The sequence below is a fragment of the Stomoxys calcitrans genome, chromosome 1 (assembly GCF_963082655.1).
Source record: "Stomoxys calcitrans chromosome 1, idStoCalc2.1, whole genome shotgun sequence".
In the NCBI taxonomy this organism is placed as follows: Eukaryota; Metazoa; Arthropoda; class Insecta; order Diptera; family Muscidae; genus Stomoxys; species Stomoxys calcitrans.
In genome coordinates, this window is record NC_081552.1 from 52,983,228 (window position 1) to 53,001,044 (window position 17,817).

General features: G+C 38.1%; 1 protein-coding gene across 1 annotated transcript; it reads left to right on the forward strand.

The window, feature by feature from the left end:
• Positions 1–1,677: 1,677 nt before the first annotated feature.
• On the forward strand, positions 1,678–16,240 carry LOC106090094 (mucin-2). The gene is made up of 4 exons (XM_013256178.2): positions 1,678–1,814; positions 7,536–7,587; positions 7,680–8,863; positions 13,601–16,240. Exons 1-4 carry the CDS (start codon positions 1,678–1,680, stop codon positions 16,188–16,190), a joined length of 3,963 nt encoding a protein of 1,320 aa, XP_013111632.2. The 3' UTR covers positions 16,191–16,240.
• The last annotated feature ends 1,577 nt before the right edge of the window (positions 16,241–17,817 follow it).

Here is a 17,817-nt window from a genome sequence, read left to right on the forward strand (position 1 = left end):
AAGATGCTGTTGGACGCAACGTTACGGTGAATGAACACATTTCGAACCGAACACTGATTTTGGTAATAAAATTCAATGATTTGCAAGCGTTGCTCGTTAGTAAGTCTATTCATGATGAAATATCAAAGCATACTGAGCATCTTTCTCTTTGACACCATGTCTGAAATCCCACGTGATCTGTCAAATACTAATGCATGAAAATCCTAACCTCAAAAAAATCACCCTTTATTAGAGCTATATCAAGGTATGGTTCCATTCGGAGCATAATTGAATTATATGTCGGAGACAATATTCAAAGTCGCTGTGTAAAATTTCAACCAATAAGAATAGAGCCCTTTAGGGGCTCAAGAAGTAAAATAGGGAGGTCGGTTACAGACTATTAACCGATTCAGACCATTTTTGACAAATTTGTTGAAGGTCATGGGAAAAGCCGGTGTTTAAAATTTCAGCCAAATCGGATAAGAATTGCGATCGTTAGTGGCTCAAGAAATCAAGATCCAAGATCGGTTTATATGGCGGCTATATCAAATCATGCACCGATATGGCTCATTTACAATCAACCTGTACTAATAAGAAGTATTTGTGCAAAATTTCAAGTGGCTCGCTTTACTGCTTCGAAAGTTAGCGTGCTTTCGACAGACAGACAGACGAACGAACAGACGGACGTACATGGCTAGATCGACATAAAATGTCATGACGATCAAGAATATATATACTAATATTTGGAGGAGTTACAAACAGAATGACGAAATTAGTATACCCCCATCCTGTGGTGGAGGGTATAAAAATTTAAAAACTAGGAGATGAAGATAGATAAAGATCCGAAATTACACAAGAAAATAGTATGTTAAAGAGTCTTTCCTTCAACCATGCTCTTTAGACCAGCCACCCTTAATTTTACTCAACTCCTGATGGCCTATTTTTCATAACGAACATAAAAAATTTTTAATAAAAATTTCTGTGTGCCACGATCACCACATAACGTATTGTGGAAGAGCTCCACCATTCAGTCAGTCAATATTCAATGCTTTCCTTGATATAGATTTTTTAATAACCCACAACTGTGATGAAGCAAAAGTTGAGCGTAAACTAAAAATGTAAAGAAATCACATAAAAATATGGTGTCAAATTCGTTAGGGCTTGATTTCATTTAAAAAAAAGAGTTCTGCGATTTTGCCCACTTGAAATCTAAGTATAAACAAAAACCCAAACAAAAAAAAAACAATGAAAAAGAGTCCAGAGCAGAAGGAAAATGTGGTCTCAGACTCAAGCACAAACCTCACACCAACACAGTGCACTCACATACCCTAGAAAATTTATATAAGAAAAGACGTCTGGACAGACGAATGCGCGGACGGACACATTTCCATGTGTTGTGTTTTTGTTCGTTCTTCAGATTGACCATTCGAAAATCGAGCGATTCTAAAATGCGGACTCCCTCCGTAGCTCGCAGATTCAATTGAGAGTTCACAAGAGCAACAACGCCGCATATATAACAGAAAAAACATAAGACAAGCAACGAAGCGGAGGCATCCAGCACAGCATTAGCATAGTTTGAATTAAAGGAAACTCTTTAATTTTAGTTTCTTTTCGTTGTTGTTGGTTTATTTTCTATAAATTACTTTTTTGGCTTTTTTTTTTGTTGTCAATGATAAGAATTATTTTAAAAATAAAATCATGGATTTTGCAAAAACACATCTGAATTCAGACGTCATCCGTCATGACAGTGACAGTGACATATCGACAAAACTGGCACTAACGCCGCCCAAAAAATCGAGATCTTTAAGTCTGGAGGCTAGACATACCAAAACCAAGTAAGTATTTTGGAAAAGCATTCAAGAATATGGCTAAGTTTAAAAACGAATTCAAAGTAGTGGGAACTCTTTCTCTTGCCATGTGTATACGGAGAACTCGTGTTTTATTTACTACACAGAAACTTGTATTTATTTAGATTGCAAAATTCGTATAAAATCCCACATTTGTGATTTTTACTAAACGTTGAAGCCATAGGAAATAAGGTGGATTTATGGCTGTTGTTTTTCGATAAAGTGACCGAATTATTACAAAACAATAGTGACCCACATGGATGAGATGAAGAGTGGGTGGGAGTAAAGCGGGCGGATTTACCAACCACACAGGAAAAAATATTATAAAAAAAAACTAATATGTTAAAGTTCTGCCGGATAACCATCATTATGGATATATACGTAGGCGATCCCAAAGTAGCCTGCCTAACAAAAAAAAAAAAAAAAAACACAGCAAAATTGGGAAAATTTTTCCTTATTTGTCAACATCTCCTTTAAGCTCGACACACTTTATCCAGCGTTTTTCAATAGCTTCGATACCCTGTTTGTAGTAAGAATTGCCTAGCTCCTCAAAATAGTCAACAACCGCAACCGCCACCTCTTCATTACTGACAAATCTCTTTCTGTTGAGTCTTTTTTTAAGTTTGTTAAAAAAAAATAATCCGAGGGAGCTAAATCTTGCGAAAAAAAAGGTGTGTAGGTGTGAAGGAATTCGAACTTTAATTCATGGATCTTTGGCATCGCAATGGTGAATTTATGAATCGGTGCCAATTTTTTTTTTCATATTTACAAATTCACTGAGATCGTTTATTTTTATACCCACCATCATAGGAAATTTAGTCATTCCATTCGCAACACATCGAAATATCCATTTCCAAAGTCCGTGTGTCTGTCCGTCCGCCTGTTATAATCGCGCCACAGCCTTCAAAATCGATATATTGAGCCCAAATGTGCCTTTTTGGGTTTTTGAGTTGATTTAAGACTCCTGATATCCGACTCAAATATGGTTCTGATCGGACTATATTAATATATAGCTGTCATATAGACCGATCTGCCGATTAATTGTCTAAAACCCATTACTCGATTTCTCTGAAATTTGAAACAGTGAGTTGTATTTAGACTCCTGATATCCGACTCAAATCTCGTTCTGATCGGAATATTTTAAGATATAGCTGCCATATTGACCAATCTGGCGATTAAGGGTCTAAATCCCGACTTTGCTGAAATTTAAAGCAGTGAGTTGCATTTAGACTCCCGATGTCCGACTCAAATATGGTTCAGATCAGACTATATTCAGCATAGCTGCCATATAGACCGATCCGCCGATTAAGGCTCTAAAACCCATAAAAGCTGCATTTATTACCCGACTTTGCTGAAATTTTAAGCAGGGAGTTGCTTTTAGACTCCCGATATCCGACTCGATTATGGTTCAGTTCAGACTATATTTAGATATAGCTGTCATATAGACCGATCTGTCGATGAAGGGTCTGAAACCCATAAAAGCTGCATTTATTACCCGACTTTGCTGAAATTTGAAGAAGTGAGTTGCATTTAGACTCCCGATATCCGACTCAAATATGGTTCAGTTCAGACTATATTTAGATATAGCTGCCATATACATCGATCTGTCGATTAAGTGTTTGAAACTCATAAAAGGTGCTTTTATTTTCCGATTTCACCGATTTCGGTGAGTTGTGTTATGCCTCCTGATATCCGACTCAAATATGGTTCAGTTCAGACTAATTTAGATATAGCTGCCATATAGACTGATCTGCCGGTTAAAGGTTCAAAACCCATAAAGGCTGCATTTATATTTCATATAATTTTGGAACAGTGAGTTTTTTAAGTCCCCCGAAATTCAACCCAAATATGATTCAGATCAGACCATATTTAGATATAGCTGCCACATATACCAATCTTTCGTAGTTCCATAAAATGTGGATTTATTGCCCGATTTCTCTGAAACTGTGACTTGTATAAGAGTTCTCGGGACGTGAATCAAATATGAACCAGACCAGCTCCTATTTAGGTATAACTATGGATATGGTAATGGAGTTATAATAAAGTAGGATGATTAATATATCCATGGTTGTGGGTATCCAAAGTTTGGCCATTCCGAAATTGTTGAGTATGGCCGAAAAAAATATTTTTTTTTTCAAATTTTAGATCGAAACCATTTTAGGCTGGGATAACAAGGCTGGGAAAAAACGCCTTTTTTTACTAAAGATCCTGAATCGGAAGATAGGTCTATGTGGCAGCTATATACAAATATGGGCTGACCATAGTAGTCAGGGATGTCGAGGGGTAAAAAGCAATTAACTGTTCAACATTGAGCCTTTAGAGGCTCTATACACGCAAAAAAATAAAATGCTTGAAACATCTTTGCGACGAATAAATCTGTTTTATTGCGGAAGTACTATTTTTATGGTAACCGTGTAAAATTTCCCTCTCCTGTTGAATGTTAGTTGTGAATTTGTCACTTTTTGATTTAAAGTCGCTTCTTTTATGGTAAAACCTTAAGAAACTTCGTACGGGGACGAAAGCGCATGCAGACGAGGCTTTTACTAAAAGGAAGTAAGAAGGAGGTCAGTACAGCTGTGGTGTCATAACGGACACATACTACGAGCTCACTTTTGTAAAATCGGTCCGGCAAGTGATAGCATATGTAGGGCATGTGGGAAAGATGATGAGACGTTGGAGCATTTCCTTTATCATTGCCCGGCTTTCGCATCTAAAAAATACCGGCACTTAGGTGGGGACACTATACCAGACATGAACCAACTTAGGGGAGTGGCATGGAAAACAGTAAAGAATTTAGCAAGTTGCATGGAATTCCTAACTTAAAATTTTCTTTTTCGAGGTTACTTTTTTTTGTATTTAGAGCGCACAACAATCCGATTAATGGTTTAGAGGTATGTCCATAGTGGCATGGGGCGGATTGATATCTGCACCCTCTTTTCAATCTAACCTAGCCTCGTACGGGGCAAAAAATGTTTTTTTAAGCGAAAATACCATAAATTCTTTTAAGCCAAATATGTGTAGTTTACAGCAAATGATGCTTTGTTACAAAGAAGATTTGTTTGCTTTGTTTGGCTCTTGTGTCTCTCTCATTTGGCAGAGAGTGTGAGCGTATAGAGATCAACGCTCAAACTTCTCATTTTTACATTAAGTAATGGTAAATCAGCCAGGAGTCAAAATTGGAAGCTACGCAGGTGTGGTCGGATATAAAATTAATTTTGCAAAGTTCACTTTAGATAGAACAAGTAAAAGCGTGCCCAATAGTTTGGCCGAACCGAATCTTATGTACCCTCCACCTTGGATCCCATTTCTCAAGTTCTTTGCTGGGTATCTCTTTATAAGCAAACAAAAGATAATGAATAAGAATTGCTATGCTTATTATGAACCAATTCAACTTATGAACCAATTCGGGCCATACTTGGCTTGGAGGTGGGAGACCATAGTAGATACCAAATTGGATAAGAATTGTGCACCCTGTAGGGGCTCAAGAAGTAAAATCAGGAGATTGGTTTATATGCCAGCTATATCATGTTATGTATTATGTTAGTGGTCATAGATATAGTGACTGTGCAAAATTTCAGCAAAATCGGAAAAGAATTACGACCTCAAGAGGCTCAAGAAGCAAAATCGGAAGATCGGTTTATATGTCAGCCATGTCTGGTTTTACACCGATTCAAGCCATACTTGGCACCTATGTTAGAGGTCATAGAAGAAGTTATGGTGCAAAATTGCAGCTTAATCGGATAATATTTGCGTCCTCTAGAGGCTCAAGAAGTCAAATCGGGATATTGGTTTGCAATCCCAGCCGACCTACACCAATAGGAAGTATTTGTGCAAACTTTCAAGCACCTTGCTTTACTCTTTCGAAAGTTAGCGTACTTTCCACAGACGGACGAACATGGCTAGACCACTTAATGTTTCATGATGATCAAGAATATGGGGTCTAGGACGAATATTTCGAGATTTTACAAACGGGTATTAAAATGGTCTTAAAATACTACAAAAAAAAACAAATAAAAAGGCGTTAAGTTCGGCCGGGCCGAACTTTGGATACCCACCACCTCGGGTATATATGTGAACAACCTTTCGTCAAAATCCAGTGAAAAATGCATACCTTATTCCCCATAGCAGCTATATAGACATATCAAACGATTTAGATCAAATGCTTATAAGTACAAGTCATTGTCCAACCGAGAGATCGGTCTATATGGCAGCTATATCCAAATCTGGTTCGATCCAACACACCTCACTGTCCCAAATTTCGGCGACATCGGACAATAAATGCGCTTTTTATGGGCCCAAAACCTTAAATCGAGAGATCGGTCTATATGGCAGCTATATCCAAATCTGAACCGATCAGTTCCAAATTGAAGAAAGATGTCGAAGGGCCTAAGGCAACTCACTGACCCAAATTTCAGCAAAATCAAATTTTACCCTAAATCTGAGGATCGGTCTATATGGCAGCTATATCCAAATCTGGACCGATCTGGGCCAAAATGACGAAAGATGTCAAAGGGCTCAACACAACTCACTGTCCTAAATTTCAGCAAAATCGAATAATAAATATGGCTTTTATGGGCCTAAGACCTTAAATCAGAGGATCGGTCTATATGGCAGTTATATCCAAATTTGGACCGATCTGAGCCAAATTGACGGAGGATGTCGAAGGGCCCAACGTAACTCACTGTCCCGAATTTCATCAAAATCGGATAATAAATGTGGCTTTTATGGGCCTAAGACCCTAAATCGGAGGACCGGTCTATATGGCAGCCATATCGAAATTTGGACCGATCTAAGCCAAATTGACGAAGGATGTCGAAGAGTCTAGCACAACTCAATGTCCAAAATTTCAGCAAAATCATATAATAAATGTGGCTTTTATGGGCCTTAGACCCTAAATCGGAGGATCGGTCTATATGGCAGCTATATCCAAATTTGGACCGATCTGGGCCAAATTGACGAAGGATGTCGAAGGGCCTAACGCAACTCACTGTCCCAAATTTCAGCAAAATCGGATAATAAATGAGGCTATTATGGGCCTAAGACCCTAAATCGGCGGATCGGTCTATATGGGGGCTATATCAAGATATAGTCCGATATAGCCCATCTTCGAACTTAACCTGCTTATGAACAAAAAAGTCTGTGCAAAGTTTCAGCTCAATATCTCTATTTTTAAAGACTGTAGCGTGATTTCAACAGACAGACGGACAGACGGACGGACATGTCTAGATCGTTTTAGATTTTTACGCTGATCAAGAATATATAGAATATAAATATATACTTTATAGGGTCGGAAATGGATATTTCGATGTGTTGCAAACGGAATGACAAAATGGTGGGTATAAAAAGTGGTAAAGTGGTAGAGGCCGAGACGCCTTGGTAGTTATCCATCATTATTTTACAAAAAATATATCAGCAATTCATATTAAAGTGCAAGGCGACAACTGTGATAAATACAATAAAAAGCTTTTTTTGTAAAGCGAAAAAGAAAAGAGTTGCCACTCTTTAAATTAACTTAACCGAAGTTCAGTTGAGGGACTAGAACAGTAACTCAATTAACTTCAATTAACTCATTGACTTCATAGTTCAATAGATTTTCTTAGGACTTGAACTATAGTTTTAACTTAAAGCTGTTGAACGAGGTTGGACACATGTCAAGCAAAAAAACTTCATTATTTTCCTATCCTTGCTCTATCCTTGCTCTATTTTTAGCGAATCATCGCGGCAAATCAGATCGACCTTAAAACCCTGCATTTTTATACCGGTAAGTAAGAAGAAAATACGAGTATACATGTGTATGTGAGCCAAACAAATTAAAACTCTTCTTTTCTCTCTCTCTCTCTCTCTTTCTTTCAGAAAATACCCGCCAAACCATCCAAATTCCCATGGATCTCAGTGAGAAAACCCCCCAAACAACAGCAAAACCCAGTCAATTCAATTGAACTCATAACTCAATCGGTAAAAGACTCAGTAAGCTTTAGCGGTCTCATCGATTTGCAGAGAACTTTGCATAGAGTCAAGAGAAAATTAAAATGCCCTAGTCAGACGACGTTCATTAGAGCCAAATATAAAATAAATTCTAGAAAAATTGAAGAATATCGCAAACGATTACAAAAGGACTACCGTAGAAATGGCATAAAGACCAAAATGAAAACCATAAACAAAGATAAAGGGGAATGTGAGCAGAAGGATTCCATAGAGGATGATAAAATAGAGGAGGCTTTAAGAAATATGGGTTTGGAAATTACCTCTTGCGAAGTATTGGAATTTGCAGAACGCAGAGTAGACTCTCAAGATAACATTTTGGAATCTTTAAAAGCTGAAAATAGGATAGCGAGTGAAGAGAAGACCACAGGCCACAATGTGAATTCAAAAGTAATAGAAATAATTGACTTGGCTGATGCGGATGCTGAAGAACATAGAGACAAAGACTTGTTAGAGCATATAGAAACCACGGAACCAATTATTAGTTTGGAAGATGACCCAGACGAAGAAGAAACGGAAGATGAAAGTTTGAATATATCCATAGACGAGCCTATAGGCTATTTTACCCAGAATACAAATGAGGCTTCAGAAACAACTACTACAGAGACTATTCTTTTAGATGATGAGGATGACGAAGACTATGTAGTAGCAAGTACAAATACTAAAAACAAAGAATGTCAAACCAAGCATAGATTAGAAAAACCTCTTACTGAATTCAAAGTGACTCCTCAACTCACCCAAGATGCAATAAAAAATTCTAGTTGTAGTCCAAGTCATCATCACCAGACTAAAGAAAACTCCTCTATAACCTATATTGACTTATGCAAAGATTCTAGCTTGGAGGACCCTCAGAGGACTAGCTCAACTTCCTCACCAGTCCATGATTTCCATGAATCTCTACATGCTGTAAGGGAATTACAGCATATGCTCCAACCCTACAATAGTGACCAAGATATTTGCTCAAACCTTCATGGCATACAAGATTCCATAAATGACTTTGCAAATTTTCTACAAAAGACCCACCAGAACATAGAGCTGCTCGAGCGGGAACAAAGGTAAGATAGAATTGTAGTTTTTATATCCGCCACCATAGGATGGGGGTATGTTAATTTGTATACCCTCCACTACTCGAAATATTCGTCTAAAACCCCATAAAGTATATAAATTCTGGATCGTCTCGATGTTCTGAGTCGATCTAACCATGTCCGTCTGTCGAAATCACGATAGTGATCGAACGCGTAAAGCTAGCCGCTTGAAATTTTGCACAGATACTTAATATTGATGTAGGTCGTTGGGGATTGCAAATGGGTCGGTCAGATTTAGATATAGCTCCCATGTAAACCGATTTGACTTCTTGAGTCCTTACAAGCCGCAATTTTTGTCGGATTAGGCAGAAATTTTGCATGCGATGTTCTGCTACGACTTCCAACAACAGTGCCAAATGCGGCCGAAATCAGTCCATAACCTGATATAGGTCCCGGTTCGGTTCCTAGAAGTTTTAATTTTTGCTGGTTCAACAGATGTTTGGTTTGTGGAATAAAATTATGCCCTACAACTAAATTTATTTTGTATAAATTTTTAGCAGATTCCATGATGGTGGGTTCCCAAGATTCGGCCCGGCCGAACTTAGCACGCTTTTACTTGTTTTTGCTTTAAAACATAAACTGCACAAAATTCTAAGAAAATAAAATCATAATCCGCGTATCTCATGTTGAAAATGTACAAACCCGCCTTTGCCAAAAAAAAAAAAATAGATCCTAGAAATAATAGCTTTTTCCAAGACAAAAGTCTGGGAGTAGGATTTGATTTTAGATCCATGGTTTCTTCGGAGAATTTTCTTTGAATTCTATGTAGATTACGTTTTTGCTATACGATGTTTAATTTGTTTATTCATCCATACAAATCAACCCTCCTTAATATATATATTATGGATCTTTGTTTGTCCGTCCATCTGTCCTTCCGCCCGTTTGTCCTTTCGTCCGTTTGTCCTTTCGTCCATCTGCCCTTCCATCCATTTGTCCCTCCGTCCGTCTGTCAGTTGTTATCACGCTAGAGCCTTCGAAAATGTAGATATTCAGCTGACATTTTGCACAGATTCGTAATTTGTCCATGCACAGGTTAAGTTTTTGAACGAATCGGACTATATTTAGACTGACCTGCCGATTTTGGGTCTTGAGACCATAACTGCCTCATATCCTACCCCCATTTCTTGCCATATGGAGCATAGAGCTGCACTCGGCCCCCGATATCTTGTTATTGTAGCCACATTTTCATGTAGAGGTGGCGATTCTCGTCAAGCTTCTGTAGGTGAGCAAGCTCGTTCCGGTCCAAAGAAACGATCGCCGCGGGAACGGGGTGGCCATTGGTTATTTAAAGGCGCCAATAACTTACATTGTTATATCAACCATCATAGGCACTCAGGATTTGTGCAAGAGCCGGTGCCTATCGGCCTCTTACTGAGACTCCCCGGTCAATAGTGCTGATTGTTCCAGCAGTGGCGGTGCAGCTATTCTGTATAAAGCATTCTACTATTCTGTGGACGCGCCCGGTAGCTCGCAGCTAAGCTTCTCGTGACAGCAATGAACCACACGGATCGAAACCCAATTTTCACCTCACAGCCATCCCGTACCGCCCTCTTATTTTCTCATAACAAAAACCTATGCGCTTGTGTGTGTCTGTGTGTTTGCCCATGCTTTTCTAAAATCAAACTCGTTGCCTTCGAACGAATTTCGTACACGAAAGTAGACGAGAGGAAAAATACTTTATCTGAAGCAAGATGTATTGTACATCGTACACTCACTGAAATCTGAATCAATTTCTCATTTTGCTGAAGGTCTCTTTTGTTGCGTTCACTCATCTCGTTGTCTTGGTGTCTTGTTATCTGTTTTACTCAGTTCTCAATTGTCTCATACGATGTTGTATTTTTAAACGAACAGTTCAGTTCTTGAAAACTCTATGGTTGTTAGTGCGTCTTGAAAGCAGAAGTGAATGGTCTTGTGCAGACCTTTGATACATACCATACATATATATACAGGCATTAAAGGGCATATAAAACAAAATATATATTCAAGAGCTATATCTAAATCTGATCCGATGTTGTTTTGTACACATATTAATACCTCCTATGCTTATGGAAAATTTTGTAAAGATCGTACCAAAGTTACGTCGACTTACGTCGACAGCCATAACAAATAAAAGCGTGCTAAGTTCGGCCGGGCCGAATCTTGGGAACCTACCACCATGGATTCTGCTAAAAATTTATACAAAATAAATTAAGCTGTAGGGCATACTTTTATTCCACATACCAAACTTCTGACAAACCAGCAAAAATTAACGCTTCTACGAACCGAACAAAAATAATCGAGAGACCGGTTTACATGGGAGCTATATCAGGTTATAGACCGATGTTCGTACTTAGCACAGATGTTGGAAGTGATAACAAAATACTACATGCGAAATTTCAGCCAAATCGGACAAAAATTGCGGCTTGTAAGGGTTCAAGAAGTCAAATCGGAAGATCGGTTTATATGGGAGTTTATGGGAGCTATATCAGGTTAAAAACCGATTTGGATCGTACTTGGTACAGTTGTTGGAAGTCATAACAGAACACTACTCGCTCAATTTCAGCCAAATAGGTCAAAAATTGCGGCTTCCAGGGGCTCAAGAAGTCAATCGGTTTATATGGCAGCTATATCCAAATCTGAACTGGCCATACCAGTAATCCCCAACGGCCTAAATTGATATAAATATCTGTGCAGAATTTCAAGCAGCTAGCTTTACGCGTTCGATCTCTATCGTGATCTCGACAGACGGACGGACATGGCTAGATCGATTTAGAACGACGGGACGAACAAGAATACATATACTTTATTGGGTCTTAGACTGATATTTCGAGGTGTTACAAACGGACTGACTAGATTAGTATACCGCCATCCTATGATGGTGGATATAAAAATGTAACCGATTCTATGAAATTTGGCCGACGTATTGGGACGTGTCGATCACTCGGTTTTAAATGACTTTTATTTTCTAAAATACTACGCAAACAAAATGAAAACACTAAGCAACTGAAAATTTACTAATTTGCCCACGGGTCATATATAACTTTATATTTCGCTAAAATTTGAAACAGTGTATTGTTTTAAGCATTCCGACATACGACTCAAATATGGTTCAGATCGGACTATATTTATTAGATATAGCTGCCATATAGACTGATCTGCCGATTTAGGGTCTAAAACCCATAAAAGCTGCATTTGTTTCCCGAATTCGATAGAATCTTTAAGCCTCCCGATTTATTACCCAATTTCGATGAAATTTGAAACTGAAAGTTATTAAGAACTATATTTAGATATAGTTGCCATATGGACCGATCTGCCGGTTAAGGTCTGAAGCCCATAGAAGCTGTATTTATTATACGATTTTTCTGAAATTGAAAAAGTGAGTTGTGTTAAGCCTCCCAACATCTGACCTAAATATGGTTAAGATCGGACGATATTCAGATCAAGCTACCATATGGACCGATGTGCCAGTTAAGGGTCTGAAGCCCATAAAAGCTTACTTTATTACCCAATTTTGTTGAAATTGGAAATAGCGAGTTGTTTGAAGCCCCCCGACATCCGACCCAAAAATTATCCAGATCAGACTATATAAATATACCTGCGCTTTAGAACAATCCTCCAAAACTGATACTTGTATAAGAGTTCTCGGAATGGACAACCCTTGTGTTGCAATCTGCCAACTGACAGCTCCATCGTAAAACTTGACATTTTTGAGGTTGTACGTACTCAGAACGCTTAGACATATGAGCGCTATTTGTGTTGTTTACAGTAACTTGAAATATTCATCTCGCCCAAAAAATGGAATTAAATCGTGAACATTTTCGTGAGATTACTTTTTACAACTTTCGACGTGATTTAACTCAACAACAGTGCACCGATAAAGCTCCATCAAGGACCAGTGTTTATTGATGGTATGGTGATGTCAACCGAGGTCGTAGTTCACTCCAAGATGAATTTCGTGAAGTTCGTCCAAAACCAGTTGTTGTTGTTGATGAATCGTGAATTTCACGATTTCACATTCACATTCAAAACATCGATGACCGAATTACTTCTTTTTATTCCCGTACGTAAAAAATAAAATGAGAAGTCAACGTTTTTAAAACCTGAAGAAGCGGTTGATGAAAACATGCATTCTGAACGCATGCATGTTTTGGAGATACATCAATCAGAGTGGCAAAAGTGCTTCGACAATTGGTTCAAACGCATGCAAAAGTGCATAGATCTTAAAGGAGAATATTTTGAAAAACAATAGAGCGATTTTCGATGATTATATTAAAAGGCAACCCTCGTATAATAAAAAAGGATGATTAATATATCCATGGTGGAGGGTATCCAAAGTTCAATTCGATAAAATTTGGAACAGTGAATTGTATTAGAGCCCTTGACCTTCGTGTCGGGTACACTAGAGACCAGATTATGAATACGGATATATGTAGTTGCGACATGAACACGATCTTCCGATGCAATTTTGAATTGTGAGTGAGTAGCCCCCTCGACATCCTTACTTGATTTGATAGAGAACGCATTATATTTGACTGTATATTAGCTGTATATAGAACGATACCCCGAAAAACTTCTTGGCTTCACAAATGTTCATGAAATTTATATATGTAAGTTACATACATACATATTTATATCCATGGCGCACATATACCCATAGTTCGGCCCTGCCGCATGTGTTTATCATTATTCCAACAAATTTTAAACCTTATCTTTTGTTTTTTTTTTTAGAAAAATTCTTCGAAAATATGCTGCTTATCATACCTCTCACACAGAAGTTCCCTCAGAGATTGTGGTAAAAATTGAAGTGCCTGAAATGCCTAGACAAATTTTGAAATTCCCAACAACAGAAATTTTAAAATGTAGCCTGGAAAATATGGAGAGAAATCAAGAAGATGAAGAAAAGAAAGAAAGTACAGCAAAAAAAAGTTCCTCACCACCAGTAAAATCCTCTTATTCAACTTATTCAGTTACACCAAGTTCCGCAGAACATGCCATTACAACTCAAAGACATGCAAATTTCTTATTATCGCCTTCTAACAGACATTATGAGGCTGGTAGTGAAGCTTTCTCAACTTCTCAAGGAGAAGAATCCTTCTTTTCATCACCTGCTTACAGACTTTATAAGGCTCGGAGTGAATCATCAATACATGAATCTCAAAATCCCACACACCATTTCCAACAAAACATTTCATCACACCCTTGCAACTCCTTAATATCAAGAAATCAACCACAAGAAGCTGCTACACCAAATATGCAATCTCATAACAGGCCCTCAACTTCTTCAGATCGGCCTATGCCAGCTGTCTCAAATCCTGCCAGGATTTCCTATAGTTTAAATATAAACTCTACGCCAATCAGAGAAAATCAGCTTCAAATTCCCATACAAAATGTCACATATCACGATCCCAGAACCTTCCACCAACAAATTTCTCAGGATAAAGATCGCCAGCAACAAATTCAAAATCAGGATTTGCAAACAAAGATAAGCCCGCACCCCAGTACATCCCAAAACTCTTGGAATCAACCAAATCCTCGCCCAGATCATCTTGGTCCTTTAAGGGCCTCACCAAGAAATCATTCAATTCATATCCACAATTCACAAATAGGTGCATCACTATCGTCGCGAGAATCTTCTGATGCAGGTGCTACAACATCAAATTCTGGCAATCCACCATATTTTCCAGCAAATGATTCACAAATAAGCTTGGCAGAAACTTTTTACACTTTTTCTACAGATCCCAGATGGGCCCAATGCGCTCAAGATCAGCACCCAGAAGCGTCCACTGGTACAAATTCTGAACAAAAGCAAAGAAATTCTGCAAGTCCCAAAACTACTTTAGAAGCCCAAGGCTATTCTATGCCATCCACATGTACCCCTCAGCAAATCGAAGGTTCAATACTCAGACTACCCTCAAATAGTCATCTCCAGAGTTCTCGTTCTTCAAAATTGGCAAAAATTGTACAAAATTCGGAGCATTATTCGCTACAAACCGAAAGCGCTAACCCTAGAACGTGCTTAAGGACTCCAAGTAAAAGTTCTACACACTCAGGATCGGTTACCTCTCAAGCTACATCCAATCGTCTATCACCCACATCTTTGCCTACCAACAACTATCCCCCCGAAGATGCTACTGAAGCCAAAAAGAGAAAATTGGAACCTGAAAAAAGAAGTTATGTCTATGGTGGCAAACCCGAATCATTAGAGAGTGAAGCAAATCGCTGCCGTTCCTCTGTTATTCAAAGATGCAGTAATCAAAAAGAATCATCTCTGGAGAGCAAACACCAGGAGTTAGCAGGCTCAACAGCATCTCAAAGACAGCAGCCTAGAAAACCTACTACATCCTTACATACACATAAAGAAAAAATCGTAAAGACTAAGAAAATCTCAGCCAGCCGGCGAGAGCCTTGTAATCCTTCGACTAAGAAAAATATGGCAAACACTTCTGCAACAGCTTCCCCAACTGATCATCATGGTTGTAGGGATTTAGGTAACCCTTTACCTACGAACAAAATTATCAAAAATCCCCCAAATGATCATCATGTTGCTCTTAGGGACTTTAGAAAACCTGAAACAAGCTTCAAAGAGCAATTACCAAAGATAAGTTCTACTTTAACCATTCCATCAGCTATAGCAGGAAATTCTTCTCCTTCTTTTACACGGCCATATGCGAACAGCGAAGAGCCATTAACGACTCCTAGACATCCCCATGTCACACCATTATCCACAAAGCAACCTGAGCCACCACAAATGATCCGCCATTCAACATCCTCCTTTATACCTCATGCACCTATACCACCTATAAGACCTCATGCAATACATCCGCATCCATCCACACATGCAGCAAATCATTCACCAGCCAATCTTCCCAGACCCACTTTTGCACCATACACCATGCATCAGCCTAGCTCGCAAATGAGGGAGCATGCCTGGAATTTTCCTTCTGCCCCCTACCTTCATCATCAAGCCATGGATCATCGCTCAAATTGGTGTTTGAGGCCTAACTTTATGACAAACAATCAGCAAGCTATTCAAAATTCTTCCATAGTCAGTAATCCTTTGCTAACACCCCCACAATCAATGGATCAACAATCCTCAACTTTGTTTCGACCTCTGCCCTACCATCCATATGCCACTTCTAATGATCATCTATCAGCTGGCATACCCATGACGCCACCCGCCGATGAGGGAACTTTTCCCGTTTCTCCAATGAATACAGCAGGCTACAACCAAAATATTCCTAGACCTTATTTCCTTAAAAATATGGAATATCAAACATATACGTTCCCTCCACCCATGTCGGATGTTTATCATCATTGAGGCAAAAGAAGGGTCCCCACATATCGAATGCCTTCTCATGTTGATTTACATACGACCGATCCCACAAATTTTATGTCACTCGATTGAGCGATTGTTGTATCAACATCAACAATCGCTTCGAAATCAGCTGATTTGTTAATGGCAAACACATGTTACAATGAATCAAGTCGAGTGAACACAGAATAAGATGATTTGGCTGTTGCTTTTGTTTTGAGTTTCAAAGACTTTTTTAGATTTTAAATGTTAGCCTGACTGTGATGATGCACTGCACCAATGATTTATCTGCCTTTTAACTAAAACAAATAGTAATTTCTAAGTATTCCTTAGTACAAAATAGAATAAGTTTTTCTTAAAATAATAAAAATATGAGAATTTCTACCATATATATTTAAATTTCTTACCAGATTAAATTTATAGAAGGTAGCGGACCATTGAAAGTTGTTATGTGTGCGTACTTTATTTGCCAGCAGAAGAGAGCGGGAGAGTGCGTGAGAGCAAGCTAATTTTTGAGAGTTTGATATTGAGAGCTTCCAAATTTCTACTAGAGGTTTTTTTCCTGCAGCAATTGGTAGCATCGAAAAGCTGTTTTATTGAAATGCATAGCAAAAAAGAGTAAAGGCTGTTCTTACTCTCCTGCAAATTTTTACTGGAAAAATACGCGAACAGACCTATTATCGTGTTGTTTCTTCACGTTTTGATGACAACTAGTTCTCTTTCTACGTTCATACTTTGAGCGTGTGTCGAATGGTAGCAATCTCCTAATGTGAGATGTAAAAATGACGTAGTTTTTTTTTTACACTGGTGAGAAAAAAAAATCATTTTGCTGTGCCAATCGACCATTTTTTCTAACACTGACAAATTTTGACGTTTGTCAAAAATCAAAAGTAAACAAGATGTGCGCGTCACATAATAATACAGGAAAAAGCCAGACAATAATAATAACTTGCGTAATGAAAATTTTTCAAAAATATTTTCCATTACTGCTAGCAGTAATATTGCAAATGCGAGCGTTGCAATATGGAGTTATTTTAGGTCTTGCTTTGGAAAAGAGGAAAACACACAGTAAGCCAATATGTGGTTTTGGCAACCACAGAATCTCCAAGCAGACTAATCAAAGTTGGTTTAAATGAAACAAATCATTTGTAGGTTTATTTATTCAAGAGGGGATGAGATGCTCACCAATGGATAGATAACGCCAAAGTGAACAAGTTCTTAAGCCTAACTTGCCAAATTAGTTACTTTTTTTTTAAAAAAAATTCTATGTCTTCTAAATACTTGTTTAAATTAAAATAGTCATTCACAATAATTCAATCAATTTAATTGATTACAATGACTAAGGCAAGTACATATATGTAATAAGGGTAAAGGAAATTCAGTGGTGCTAAAAAACTAAGTCCAAACTCGAAGTTTGGACATTAACTATTTCCCAATTTTGGGAAGTTTTTACATGGAACCTTCATCACGAACCATTACTTCACGAAAAATAAATGCAAACGCTTCTATTTTTTATTGTTTACATGAAAATGATAAACGAAACTCATGCCAGGTAAAGAAACTATTGACGCCGTTATAGAAAAATCTCTAAACCACGGCGCCACCATTTCAATAAACTACAAACACAAAACTG